Raw genomic sequence first — 15,467 nt, forward strand, 5'->3', positions numbered from 1 at the left:
CGTTTTCAGTACCACAGTGTGCACAGCGCACTAAGGCAGCACCTCGGGGATGACATGGACGAACCACCTGAGATCCGAGAACTATCGTATCTCATCAAAATGAAATATCCCCGCAAGTTAGTCTCCAATTTATATAAATTTGCTTTGTCCCAGAGAGACAACCAATACACCAAAGCAAGACTAGCCTGGCAGCGAGACTTGGATATCACTATTGATGACGACATGTGGTCATATTGCTGCGCCAACACGAAGTGCATCTCTCTGCATGGCAAACACAGACTGATACATTTTAAATATATTAACAGAGTGTACTATACCCAGGAGAGATTGCATAGGTATGGCTTGCGAGAGGATGCAGCTTGCGAACGATGTCGCTACCCAACGGGGGACTTTATACATTTGGCGTGGGATTGCCCTGGTGTTTTTAAATTCTGGGGGAATATATTCCGAGAGAAGTACCATTGCGGAGCTGGAGATCCCCCCTGATCGGATGGTGGCGCTTCTGGGCTATTCTAGGAAGTTGCCGAAAGCTGCTCGCAGACTGGTAGATATGGGACTATTGATGGCGAAACGTAGAGTAGCAATGTGCTGGCTGAGGGGACCTTTACCCACGGTATCGTAATGGTCGCGCGACGTCCTTTACTGCTGCACAGAATCAGAGAATTTTAGCAACCTATTACCACCAAGGTGCAGACCTAAGAATTTTTGGGGTCTATACACCACGTATCTAGGGGGAAGGGGTGCGGTAGTAGAGACAGGGACAGGAGCGGAGGTGGGTGCCAGCACTTCAGTGTTATAGAGGTGTATGTAATTCTTGAGGGGCGGGACGGGCCTCGCGGGTAGAAGGACTTGCTGTGTTTAGATTAACAGGGGGACCGGAATGGAAAGTGCACATAGGTGAAGTACAAAGAGGATATCAGGGGGGGACTGGAGGGGATTGCCGACAGATTTAGAGCCTCACAGTCATGTTAGTTCATAAGTCCTGGAGTCTTGACGCAAGTGACTGATCTGACACCTAACTGTATGTTTTTTGTTGTTGTTTTTTTTTATAACAAAAGTGTTTTTGAGTTGCATACAATAATATTGACGTGCAGCGAACAAGCTTTGTAAATTGAGCGACAATGTTAATTTTAAGCACAGCGTTACCGGCTCCGGGATGTGGGAAGCGTTGCTTTGAGTAGTGCCTTTAAGTACCAGCGCAGCCGGCCCCAGGGTTGTAGGCATACTGCTGTGTATGTCAAAGAGAACTTCCATAATAAAAAAATAAAAATAAAAAACATTATTTTATTTTTCTTGAAAATCACAAAAGCGTACATATAAAAATGTATACAATCATTAACATGAAATCCTTCACACTGCCCAATCTCCAATATAAATGATAAAAAACTAATAAATACAGCAGAGCATTGGAAGGCATTCTAAAAGGTCACAGTATTAAAAGCAGATAAACAAAAGTAGGCATCTTAATGAATAAAAGAGGGCGAGAACAGGCGATCATCTCCTATTGATAACCCCAGATAAAAAACAAGTCAGAGAAAAACAGATGGTGGGTTGATTTAACATCTGCAAAAAATGGTAGGCTGGCCTAATTTGATTAATAATCAAGGGGTGGGTGGATACATTTAAAACGCAAGTGGTTAATTCTAGGGCATAACATGACAATGTGAAGAGAATCAGGATGAGAAACATTGTCACAAAGGCATGGCAGGAGATCTGAGACTGCACCAGGATTCCTTAGATAGCAAAAGATGATAAAACGTATGATAAAGCATATTAAACATAAACTAAGTCAAGAGCCTTCAATGATAATTGGACATCCCCAATGACAAATAATTCTCCATTCCAGTCTCAGTTTTAAGCATAATAAAATTCTCCATAGCATGTTCATTCAGCGACACAGCCTCCTGTTCTACGGCTGCATTTTCATAGAATGCCTGCTTTAGCCATGAAATATCCCTACTCGCAATTCTGTGTGGGTCTGTAAACAACTCAGGTTGGCCCAATTAATTAAAAGTGTGCCTGATGTAAACTAGCTAAGGAATGCTCAACATACAGTCCAAAGCCAGACAGTTGCGAATGATTAACCTGTTGAAAAACAGATCCTCCTTTAGCCAAACTGACAACCAAAATAGAAGAAGGGCGAAGGGCAATCAAATTTTTGTTGTACCCAGAGCCCACCTCCTCATGAAGCATCTCGGAAGGGATACACACAGGTACTTTTAAAAGACATCTCAAAAAGACATTTTCTACATACAACCTGAAGCTGAGCAACATGCATAGCCCCAAATTTTCCCAGCTGTAACTCGCCAGCGAAACACACCTGGCCTTAAAAACTTTGAGCATCGCCTCCATGTTAGTCTGACCCATACGCCTTCCCAAAAGGCCAACCCCATTAACTACAGCCTTAAACCTCATAGTGTTCTTCTTTAGCAGGATTTGCCAAGTTAATTTGGAGTCCAAGAGGATCTCAAATTACGGAAAATGATTTACCCTATAAATAGGGTGGCCCTTGACCTCATCACTTTTGGATGTGGTGTTCCTAGGGCCCACCACTATAACATTATACTTAAGGTGGTTAGTGGTGAAGTTAAGCTTGTCCATGAAAGTGACAAAAATATCTAACAACGTCTGTAGGCACCTTGCCGTATGGAACATGAGGATGGCTTTGTTTGCGTATAAAAGGACCGGCAGACGACGACCGCCTACTGTCGGGCATCCACACTTGGATCCTGCAAGGCCACCTCTAGCCCATTGATGTAAAGGGTAAAATGAAAGACGCACCCCTCTCTTCAACTCCAAGGGTAATGTACATTTGCTGTCTGACCCAAATCTGACTGAGGCAGAGAACCCATTGTGAAGCCCATCAGTTGTGTAGAGTAGGATAGAACCATTAGCAAAATAATAAGGTTGTTGAATAAAGGCTAACTATTTAGAGGACTGAGGGTTGTAGATCAATAAATGGGAAACATAGACTCCACCAATTGGGTATAAGATCACACTAATCCAACATATTGTCTGCACTTCATCTGGACAGATTGTGAACTGTGAACATGATAAACCCGATGCGAACGTTTAATTAAAGTCATAATTGATAAAAGTTTCCTCACTGGCTTGATAAGGTGGTGCATGTGGCGTTGCTTGGACTTGCACAAGACAGTGTATTTAATAGACAACTTTGCCATGGGCTCCATGTGAGGTGCATGCTTTCATGGTGATAAATGTTAATTAATTTTCTGGAATATGGTTGAAATATAAACTGAAACATGAAATACTTCAATATATTTTCTTAAATCATTTACATGTTTTGGAAGATTCTTCAAAGCATGATATGAGTACAATTTTGAAATTATTTTTGTCTCGGGCTATGATTGCAAATTAACTTTGAGTAGGACGACAAAATATGACTTTATGGTTGTTTGTAGGTTATGATATTCAAATGTTTAACTTGAAACCCTCTGTTATTACTATGTGGTATTTTGTTATTGTATTTTTCTCGGTGGGATATTTGCAATCAAACACGCTTTCTGGTTTAAAACCTCATTTCCTTCTGGAAAACATCACTTACTTTTTAGGCCTGTCTCTCTTGTGATATACAAACATGGAGCCTCTTGCGCTCTCTGCCCATATTATGAAGTCCAATATATTGAGATTCGCTCCAGTGTTGAATTATGATTTATCGAAAAATGCAGGACGCTTCATGGTGATTACAAGATACCTGGTAAATTGTTACATCATGGGCATTCACAGTGGAGTCACACAACCAGCATCATCTGTTTGAGGTTTTATCAAAATGGGCACATGTTCCCCGTTTGGGAGTACCACAAAACTGAAATGGTGCTAGTGTAGGATGATATGAAGTACATGCTGAGGAGAGAGCTATTATCTTTTTGATCTACCTTTTTATGAAAAATGTATTACCTGCTACTAGAGACGTTTAGATGAATACGCCTGGTCCCATAGGTAATACCTGTCTAGTGGAGAACTGTTATAGTGTAAGTAGCTTTTTCCAAAGGGATTATCATTAGAACAAACTTTTGGATCTAGTCATTATATTTTAATTGTTCACCGATCAATAATAATGTTTGTGGTATGATTATTTAGATATTCTACTAATCAGCAGTTGCCAGGTGTAACTTTTTTTCCTTTCATTTCTTTTTCAAAGGTAAAGTGCAAGTAAAGAGTTCAGACATACAAGTCGGGGACCTCATCATAGTGGAAAAGGTTTTTGCTCTTTTACATTTATTTTAGAAACGGGTGCTTGTATAATTTTTATTGTAAGGTGTTTATATGAAATGAATGAACATATTGAGCGAATAAAACACCATGGTTCCTTGATCTTGTATTACTATGATAATTCTTGTACATGATGCTAAACAGATTAGCACATTTTCAGCTAAACAGATGTTTTTGCACTTTATCTATGGGTAATACAATTTGTCACTATGAATGGCATGCACACACAGTAGATTAACTCACAATTTGCATTTTGTGGCACATTTCTGTATATATAAATGATTTGTTTAGGGAAATGCCAATTTGTTTACCTTTATTAAACACTGGAACATACATAATATTTGCAATCTACCACTCTTTAGTTACTGCTTCCCAGACAACAGCATCAAACAGGCTTCCGTAGAGTGTGTTCGCAGGTACTATTTCTGTATCTGCACTGCAAACCTGTATATTCTCAAACCTTCCTCGTCCTTTTCCCCCCAAACAAGTCTAAAAACGTATTGCCCAAAGAACATACTGAGCAGACTGCCCCACTCTAATTATACGCCTTTTAAATTTTAAATAATTAGAAAAATGACCATAAGCAGCAATCTACTCCATACCCCTTGATCGCCCGGCAATGATTTTGACCCTTAGCCAAAATCAAATATTTTAGTGTATTGTGTTTCACATGAAGTGAAACATGTCTCCTTGTGAGCAGATAAACGATTATGTTGACCATCGGCCTGAGGCAAAAGAAAGTGTGCGCCAGGCTGTATATCAACATCAACAAAAAGATTTTAGGAAACGTTGATATGTAAACCTTTTGGATTATACAGTATGTTGAAAATTAGTACGTTTTGGTGAACATTATCTGCGCCATCTTGCCTCTTCCCCTGATGCCACACTTTTGTCGTGCGCGCCCGCCATTTTTAAGATGCCCCGATCAGAACGAACCCTTTTGCATGCCGCTGGCCCCTGGCATAGCCCTTCGCCTTCACTAAGCCTGCACGCTGACCACCCCCTGCTTGCACCTGCCTTGAGTCATAAACCCCTCTTCGGCGCTGCTCTGCCCCAGGCCCTCATCCTGTTCCCAGCGCGACACCCCCCTGCTTCCCTTTCATGATCTCCGGCCCTTAGATGCAAACCCCCTTCTTCCCCGTGTGCCCGTTTTGTCTTCCCTGTTCCCAGGCCGACACCCAGCTCTGCCGATACCATTCCTTGCCCCTCCCCGTACAATAGAAAGTTTCCCCCATCAAAGGATCCCCGGGTTGATCAAAGTCCCCACTCCATGAGATCCGATCAAACCCCCCACATTCCGTGAATCGGCGGAATATCCAGCTGCGTGATACTCATCACCTGTTGTGACTAGGGTGGGGACTTCAACTGTAAATGTGTGTGGGAACGGGCCCAAAGGGGAATTCCGGGAATGTCTTTCCGTATATCAAAGCTTTGTCATATGTATGTAAACTGTAATAAAAACCACTAACACTGTATATAAGGGGCCAGGCCTCAAACATAAGTTAGAGCACCTCAGAACGATACCTTCTGCCGGTTTTGTTGTGTTCTCCTCCGGAGAGAATAAAAACCTTGTTTCCTGCTTTCCAGTCTCCAGCGCCTGCCTCTTCATTGATTAAATAACTAGAGGGTCACAGAGGCAATACCGCCGGGCAAATATCGATTGTCCCCGACCCGACTCAGGTTTTTAACAATTGGCGTCCCAAGCGTGGGGCCCATCAGCGACTCGTGGATCCAGTGGGAGAGGTCCCGACGACAGAGTGAACGACTGCAACGATCGGGAGAGCTCTTGCCCAATAGACCCTCGTCTGGCAGCCGATCATCCGAACTTCACTAGTTCCGAACAGACCTCTCTCGAGTGATCTACGGTCCTGACTGGGGACCATCAGGAGTGCCGTGAGAAATACGAGAAAAAGAGGACGATCGGGCGCTGGATTCGGAAGACAAGAAACTGTCCACATGGTCCGGGTAAGGTCGTGTAATCACGACAAGTTGCGAAACGAGTGCTTGATTGTTTGATTGTTTAAAAATACTAGTATTGCTCTTTATTTATTTGGAGATTCACTGTCTACAAACGGAGAAACAACGGGCTCTCTCTTTGCAAGCAGTGGAGGATAGGTAGGGCAGCAGCCGTGCTTATTTTTTTCTCCCCCACTCAATAATTACTTGAAACTGAACTGTTGTTCGCAAAACTATTGTTTCCTGGAGATTCCCTGTCTGCAAACAGGGAAGAGACCACCCTTTTTGCAGATAGTGAAAAGGGTAGGTAACGCAGATCTTTGCGGACCTACTCATTCTCCCCATTGTTATTTATTGGTCTTTTTGTTATTTTTTGATCCATGAGGTATTCACTGCCTGCAAACAACGTTGAATAGAAATATTCTGTCCAGTCTTTGCACCTAGTGATAAGATAGGCAGTGCTGACTTTTTAGTCCCTCGTTACGAGCCGTCATGTCTGTCTTCTCCCCACTGATTAATAGCCTGTTTAGCCCGGACCGTGTATTAGAGGTGGACCATATAGCCCCACTAGAAGGCACCCCTAATAAGGACATGTTCATAAACTATGGATTAGTCACCATAGCCTATAATAAATTGTGGCACAGGTATACCGAAGAGAGTCAAGACAAACAGTGGCCACTGGCAGGATCCTTTGACCTTGATAAAATAGAAACGTTAGAAATAGCCCTTCGACATAATAAGACAACGCCAATTATGCTCGACAGTCTCGGTATGTGGCGCAGAGAGGCTATGCAACGACAGAGAAAAGACGAGGACAAACCAAGTAGAGAAATATACCGACAGGACAACCCCAGGACACCGCTACCCACAACTTACCCCCCGACACTATGCAAAAGACGACCAGACTTAGGGCCAGACCAATGCGCTTTTTGTAGGTATGTCGGACACTGGAAAGCCCAATGCCCGACTCTACTGAGCGTGAGTAAAGGCAAAGGGCCGACAGGAACGACAGACCGGCAGTACGAGAAAAAGCGCGAGACAAAGAAGAACCCGACTTACATAGACAGACCAGACAGAACCACCACGTTCGATTATGCCCGATGGCACAGATTTCGCCAGGACAATTTCAGCGGCATGCTCAAGTTCTCCTAGGTCGGGCAACGTCAAGACGGGAACCCAGCCTCGTTTCAAATTCACAGACGGAAAGAGATAATTATGACCAATAACTGTTTTATGTTCGTCTTGGGTCTTTGTATGTCGTACTTGTACTGTCCCCCGTCTGAGTTTGTGTGTATGTAATGTACAAATCTGCGTCATCACTCTACACGTGTTTCCGTGTTACTCAACCTCTGTTAGCAGAAACTTAGCATAAAAGCAACCTGGAAAGAAAGAAATGGTAAAACAAAATCCGTAGACCATTAATGAACTTGAACTTTTAATTTAGCACAACAAACAAGGAATAATAACGGTAAACTGTAGAAAATGAAAGTCAAACAGAACATTCGCCCCCCCCCCCCCCCCCCCCCATTCTGGAACCTTCCAAAGTAGGGCAGGGTTACGGCTACGCCCAACCAACGGCAACCCATATAAGGCGGGCCCGGCCGCCAACTCTTGGTCAGGAAATCTTAACGTATGGGGGAGCCGGAGGAGAGGCAGGAGCCAGCAGCCGGGGCAGTTGTAGGTAGTCCCGCCACATGTCTCCTCAGCCAGCCGCAACGGGCCTGGATAGACGTAAGTAGTCCCGCCACATGTCCAGAGAAGAACGAGGCACCTCTTCCTTTTCTCTTCCGTAACAGCCGCAGCAGCTCTGGACGGCGGGATGTCCTGCACGTACCTCCACAACAATTTGTCCAAGTTGGGCTGGGAGGGAGAGGCGACGCGGACGAGCCTCTCCCACCTCCACCGATAGGAGGTCTCCCAGCCCCCGGCCCGACGCCGAACACCCCCAGTCAGGCGATGGTGCCAATACTTCCACAGCACCGAACACACCATGGTGGCACCCCAGTACTTGCGCAGCACCGAACGTGCAATGGTGGCCATATTTTCGGAACACCGAACCTGCAATGACTGCACTGATACTCGTGCCGCGCCGAATGCGCGCCACAGGTGGCCATACTCCCACAGCACTGAGCACAGGACTTGGGGAACACCGGATGTGGAGAGACCTTCATGCGGGGCGATGAAAAAGAACAGCATGGAGTGCACCGGGAGAAGGAGACGGCGCGAACGAGTCTCCCTCGCCCCCCCCAGGTGGGGGCATCACAGCTGCACCCCAGCTGAACGTCCCGCTTTCACACAACAGGGACCTCTTCCGTTCACTCCGAAGGATCTCTCCCACTCTTGCAAACTCGACGAGAGTGGCCCCTGTAGGGCCTCAAAATGGCGTCTGGGTCCGCTGGAAGGCGGGCCCCGGCCACTAGAGTAACTTTGACCAGCAATATAACTCGAACATTTGCCCCCTGGAGCACGAGCCCCCATCTCCGACAGCATCTCCGCAGCCTTGAAGATCCTACAAAGGTCCCCGGCGGAACCTTCGGCCTTTGCAGGCTTCCGGTAAGGGACGGCTGCCTTGATCGCCAACGAAACAAACACGACATTGCCACTCCTTCTGTTAGCATGAATTCTAGAACTGCCGAAAGGGACTCTGGTCCAAACTGCCAGTAATGGGAAACATTTCCCCCTGATGCTGCTTCCGGACTGAGCCGGCCCCGCCCAAAATGGCGCTGGTATCAATCGGAACTTACGAACACCTCGTGGTGTTCCTTCGCACTAATATAAACTTGATGTTCTGAGATTTTATATGATCCTTTGTACACTTGGCTAGAAAAGACAAGGAGAACTCACTCGACGAACAGTATGAAAGGATCCCCGTTACAAATGTTGATTACAAATGTACAATGTATTATATTTTTATAACTGATGTAAACCTCATTTATGACGCACACGTACGGTATGCATATAGGAAATCTGATTACAACTATTATGATTATGCTTCTAAATTATGAAAATAAATGCCCCCGAACCCCCAGCCAATTAATAGACGTTTTAGTTTCTTACAAATGAATGAGTAAAACTTTCCGATGTTTTTATTGCTGCAAACGACACCCCCCACTGTACGCACTTTAGCCATTGCCACGACCGGCCAAATACGACCGCACCCTCATAATCCACATGCTGAAATGATTTTGCAAAATAAAGTTTTTAAAACTATGGACGGGTATTGCATGCTTTATTTTAAAAATGTGGGATCGGTGGGAAAGTTCTTTTCTGTGCACCCTACTCTGCTCTCTCTTTAAGGTTAAAAGAAGATGGTTGCCCAGCCCTGGAGGACGGATCGGATCGACAACACGACACTCCGCCTTCAAAGTATGCGACTGACCCATGAACTCTCGCGCAGAGGAAGACCTTGACTTCCAAGGATGGGTAAAACGAACGGTGTAAATGAGAGAATGTAAAAGGAGGGTGAAATGAAATAATGTAAATGTTATAAAGTACAACGTTCCAAAGTATCAGGGAACGGAGCTGACCCAAGAACCGAAGAACCTTAGAACGCCACAGCGTTGAAAGAGGTTTAAGGATCCCGATAGTGAGATACATCCTTTGACTAGATACCTCGCACTAAGCACCTCTGGTTTCCTTTTTACGTTTCCCCGCACACGACCTATATGGATACACTACCCCCCTCGACTCCAGAAACCATATCCCCGGGGACCCTGCCCCGAGGAGGAAAGACGAGTAAGAGGTAAGTAAAGGACTTATGAATCCATGTATTTGAATATGCGCGAATGCTGTCTCCCCCACCCCCCTTTTTTCCTCCCTCTGCAGGTTACATCAGAGATTACAGCCGAGGTGTGGCGAAGATCTGAAGCCTTGCCATGTCTAATACACGAAGCGGACTAGCGCCGCAAGGTGGTGTCTAAGCGCGCCTGCAAACTACTCACGTATCGAACAAACCCGGAAAATTAGCACAACCTGATAAAAAGTGATCACCCTTAAACCAGACCGGACGAATGAACCCATGTCACGTATGATGCGAAACTATGAGGGAATGTGTGTGTGTGACTGAGGCGTCGACCCAACTGGTCGAAGGACCGAGAATGCGAGAAGTGCGACAAAATGGTACCTCCTTTCTTCTCTCCTTTTTCTCAAAGCACGTCCCCTCTACCCTGTCTAATGCTCAAACTGCATGATTACAAGATTCTAACGCAGACCCGTGAATGCCCTTTACTGTGTAATGCACTAAATAGCCTTTCTTGAATACACTGCCACCCTCTCTGTTGCACGTGTACTATTTAGCCTGCCGTTGCTCTCTCTCTCTCTCTCTCTCTCTCTCTCTCTCTCTCTCTCTCTCTCTCTCTCCCTCTATTTTTGCACTCCCACTCTTCCGAGTGATTAGCCCCGAAATTGGCAGACTGCCACCCCTAGCACACCACCTAATTGGCTTCAAATACCGTCAGTATTTGCACAAAAACTTGTCTTTAATACAATCACCCTGAGGCCGCGTCATTACCTCTCCTTTTCCGCTAGAAGTCAATGAACCGAGGTTGGGCCGTAAGGGAAAGGACAGGTAAGACGACAGAGGTTCCCTAATCTGACCCGAAATAAGGGAACTACATGTCAACGGCTCCTATGGTATAAAACAAGGACCTCAGAATACGCGACCCTCCCCTCCCCGAATTGTCGCAATACCCAAACCGAAAAAAAATGATCACCCCTGTTACCTCCCCTGTATCAGCCGCCCAAAAACTGGAATTATGAAACTACCCCTCATTTCCGGTTGTGAGAGATGGGTCGATTTATGCCCTTACCACAAGTTTCCTATGTCCCTGGTTGTTTCCCATAAAACCCCTGTCCTTCCTAATTAAGTAATCGGGCTGTAAAAGGTTACGTAGGATCCAGAATGATGTTTTACAAGGTTAACAGACTAGTCCAAGGTAAAGAAATCATCGAAATAAACCCCGTAGTAGTTGAAAAGCAGGATGCATCGATAGAAAGGAAATGTTTAGCCATGATCGTCTCTCAGCAAAATACCTGTGTAGTACCTTGTTGACGACTCACAGTACCCTTTGTAAATGTAAAACTCTAGAGAACAGCATATCTTTGCCAGGTTCGTCTCACGAAGGTGGGTCACCATCAGATGAACTGTCGTGACTGTAATAAATAATTGTAAAGGAAAGTCATAGTAAATCCAACAGGCCCGTCACCGGTCATTCATATGCCAGTTGTGAACACTAATATAACGGGCATTTTCATTCTTTGCCTGGAGCTGGGAGAGAAATAGACTTTTTGATTATCTTCATCTGCCAATTCTCTAAAGACTGTCTTTTCAAACTTGTTTAAGGGTACTGCTGTTGGAGGAGAGAAGGACCGGATGTGGGAGCACGAGGCCTGACTGCAGACTAAGGAACACCTGCGACATTAGCCAAGGCGAGACCACGACAGAAAAGAGCTGCAGGACGAGGCACTGTTTTCGACAACATGAGAAGAAAGGGTCGACCTGATGCCCCTGCTCGATGTCCAGTGTTTGTCGACAAGTCCCCGCTCTCTGAATTCGGTCACACGCCCGCCTATTTGAAGTCTCTCGTTCCCCTAGTTTGTTCCTAATTTGGCCTTGCTCCATCCCCCTTTTCCTCTGACCTACCCTATGGACTGTTTTGTGCGCTCTTCTTCCATCTGAACTTTCTGACAATCACCTCAAAGGACACAGGGCGAAAAGGACCTTTCCGACCAGAAACGCGAGGAAAGGGTCGTGCCCTGCAACGCAGAACTTAGAACAGAGCTGGACTTGTAGCTCCACCGCCGGTGCTCAACAGCGCCAACGAAAGGCAACAAAGAATGATGAGAACTCGTTAAACTTCGAACATTTGACATCCCCAATCGCCGTTTCTACTGAACCTCATTTCTCTCCCAGCCGCCATTGTATTGATCATGCTCCAATCCGAACCTGATATATATGTAATAACCTGCCAGTATGAAAATATCCTTGCTGCTCTCGCTACAGAATCGTTTTTGTATTACATTCCTATGACTTCCCTGCTAAACAAATTGATCAAAGTTTATCAAATAGGCTCACCTCCTAAAAACTAGAAATGTTAAAATGTATTGTTTACAACTCTTTTCATCTAGGGTTCCTACCGTTTTCTTTCTCATGCCCACCACAATAGAACCGAGTAGAAAATGAGCCAGCAAGATGTCTTGAATATGTTAAAGGGAGGACTGTTGAAAATTAGTACGTTTTGGTGAACATTATCTGCGCCATCTTGCCTCTTCCCCTGATGCCACACTTTTGTCGTGCGCGCCCGCCATTTTTAAGATGCCCCGATCAGAATGAACCCTTTTGAATGCCGCTGGCCCCTGGCATAGCCCTTCGCCTTCACTAAGCCTGCACGCTGACCACCCCCTGCTTGCACCTGCCTTGAGTCATAAACCCCTCTTCGGCGCTGCTCTGCCCCAGGCCCTCATCCTGTTCCCAGCGCGACACCCCCCTGCTTCCCTTTCATGATCTCCGGCCCTTAGATGCAAACCCCCTTCTTCCCCGTGTGCCCGTTTTGTCTTCCCTGTTCCCAGGCCGACACCCAGCTCTGCCGATACCATTCCTTGCCCCTCCCCGTACAATAGAAAGTTTCCCCCATCAAAGGATCCCCGGGTTGATCAAAGCCCCCACTCCATGAGATCCGATCAAACCCCCCACATTCCGTGAATCGGCGGAATATCCAGCTGCGTGATACTCATCACCTGTTGTGACTAGGGTGGGGACTTCAACTGTAAATGTGTGTGGGAACGGGCCCAAAGGGGAATTCCGGGAATGTCTTTCCGTATATCAAAGCTTTGTCATATGTATGTAAACTGTAATAAAAACCACTAACACTGTATATAAGGGGCCAGGCCTCAAACATAAGTTAGAGCACCTCAGAACGATACCTTCTGCCGGTTTTGTTGTGTTCTCCTCCGGAGAGAATAAAAACCTTGTTTCCTGCTTTCCAGTCTCCAGCGCCTGCCTCTTCATTGATTAAATAACTAGAGGGTCACAGAGGCAATACCGCCGGGCAAATATCGATTGTCCCCGACCCGACTCAGGTTTTTAACAAGTACTTCACAACAAAAGCACACCTAATGTGCATGGTCAAGCCAGAATCAAATAGTTTACTAGTTTGTACATAGCAACCTAGAATCTGAGTAAATTTCCCCTGAAGAGAAGAAAAGGAGGTTAATTGTCATCTGTGTGATAAAAGTTTGATTTAGTAGTCAATCAGTCAACAATATTTATTTGGCTGAGGAAAAAACCCCATAAAAGCACAGTATATAAATATACCATACAATCATCATTAATTCAACTATTCACTGCACAAAAACTCCTGAGAACAATGTCACTTCAGTACCTCTTACACATAAGTGTGAAAGCAAACAAGATCAGAAGGACACTATTTACAAGTATCCTGAGGGGGAACATCAAACATATAGTTCATTATTAGTAAATGCCCAAAGGACTATATCAGTCAAGCACCTCATGAATCATAAATTCATAAACTGTGCCATAAATAAGATTAAGACCTTTGAAACAATATCCCTTCATCTACTATAGCACATGGTCAGGCCTTTTGTCTCCCATGGACTCCCTAATTATATGACTTACGTGGTAATTCACTAAGTGTTGTGCTCAGTACTAGCCAGCTGCTTCTATGTAGAACATTCCACCCATATGACTAGAATGTCCTGAGTGCTTCATCCATGTTGCCAAAGGTCAGAGTCAGTTGCTGCAGGCTGTCCTGTGGCTAGGGCGTTGCTGTACCTGAAGCTTGAATAAAGAAGTTCATCACAAAAACCATCCTGTCTCCCTGTACTTCTTCACACTGGCGACGAGTGAAGAAGATTGAACCCAAGCAAGACCACCTCAAGAGAAGACTAGAAGAAGCCTTCTCCTGGTCATCACAGCAAACATCCTAACACAGATAAGCATTACTTCCCTCAAGGTACTGTGTGCGCTGTTTTCTGAGAAGAATACTTTCCCTGGCTGCCTCTCTGGCCCTCCGCCCTGCCTTATGTTGTGACCTGCATGCACGTTCTCTTCAGCGTTTTCTCTCTTCTAATTAACGCGTATTTAAAGTACGGCAATCTATTCTCACGGTCTATGCTAATTTAATTGGAGCTCCCTTCTCTGTGACAGAACTTCTGTATGTCCTTCAATTTGGGGAGTGTACACTGTTGGAAACGCTTCTTACACATACAGTTAGAACATGACTGCGAGCTCTCCTACCTGCTTCAGCCGAACGTCAGCTTGTCTCCTGCGAACGCCTCCATTCTTACTTGCAGCGAGGACCGACGCTCACTGCTACGGAGGCCTGATGTCCAGCGTATTCTTACACAACACAAACTCCCCGTTGCTATGCAACCAACTCAGCCTACGGAGTCCCTTGGTTTCCCTGACAAGGCGCTGACGCGCACAGCTTTCCTGTTTCTTACCAGCTTAACCTACAGAGTCCCCGTGTTTCCCTGACAACGCACTGACGCACACAGCTTCTGTGTTTCTTCTGCAGTTCTAATAACACGCTGATGTGTCAAGGAGGTTTCCTTTGAGAGGGGAAGTGACTCTGACTACGATGAGCTGCACTGCAATAATAAAAACAAGAGTAAGGGGCCTGTTGATTAGGTCCTAGTGAATGATTGTAACATTAGAATGCTCTTTGACTCTGGGGCAAAGATCTCTCTCATCCCTAAAGAGATTTATTACTTTAAGCTGCATGGGAAAGTAAAAATGTACAAACCTGATATGAAACCTTTAGCCTATGGGGTGGCCAACCAATACAATTGTTTGGCTACTTCATCAGCAATATTAAATACAAAGGAAGACTAACTGCAGGGAAGATTTAGGTTTCATGCAGAGGTGACAGCATAATCGGCTGGTTTCACCAGGCTGACCTAGGTGTGTCCTAAGTTCCTGGTGGTGATCCCTGCATTATCCTCAGAGACATCTCCCCACAGTCTGTTCCTTCAAAGGTTGTCTCAAGTGAGTGTAATGCAAGTGTTGTTTCTAGTGTGAATGATTGAAGCTGTGCCCTACGTTCTGAAATCAAGGAAGTCTTCAGTGAGAAATTGGGTTGCCTCTCGGGTTACACTCACAAGATCACTCTAAAACCTGATGCTCAGCCAGACACATGTAAAGTGCGCAGTGTACCTTTGGCTATGCGCTCCGAACTCGAGAAATTGAAGAAAGAAGGTATCATCGTTGAGACTGAGGCTAGTGAGTGGTTGGCCCCAGTAGTCCTAGCACACCAAGCCTC

General features: G+C 45.3%; 1 protein-coding gene across 2 annotated transcripts in view; it reads left to right on the forward strand.

The window, feature by feature from the left end:
- Positions 1 to 15,467, forward strand: part of ATP9B (ATPase phospholipid transporting 9B) — a 2,445,811-nt gene that overhangs the window by 556,616 nt on the left and 1,873,728 nt on the right. For both annotated transcript variants that reach the window (XM_078687568.1, XM_078687569.1), the window contains exon 6: positions 4,163 to 4,221. In XM_078687568.1, the coding sequence (XP_078543694.1) occupies positions 4,163 to 4,221 (59 nt within the window). The remainder of the gene's footprint in view (positions 1 to 4,162; positions 4,222 to 15,467) is intronic.

Source organism: Lissotriton helveticus, chromosome 4_1 (genome assembly GCF_964261635.1).
Source record: "Lissotriton helveticus chromosome 4_1, aLisHel1.1, whole genome shotgun sequence".
NCBI lineage: Eukaryota > Metazoa > Chordata > Amphibia > Caudata > Salamandridae > Lissotriton > Lissotriton helveticus.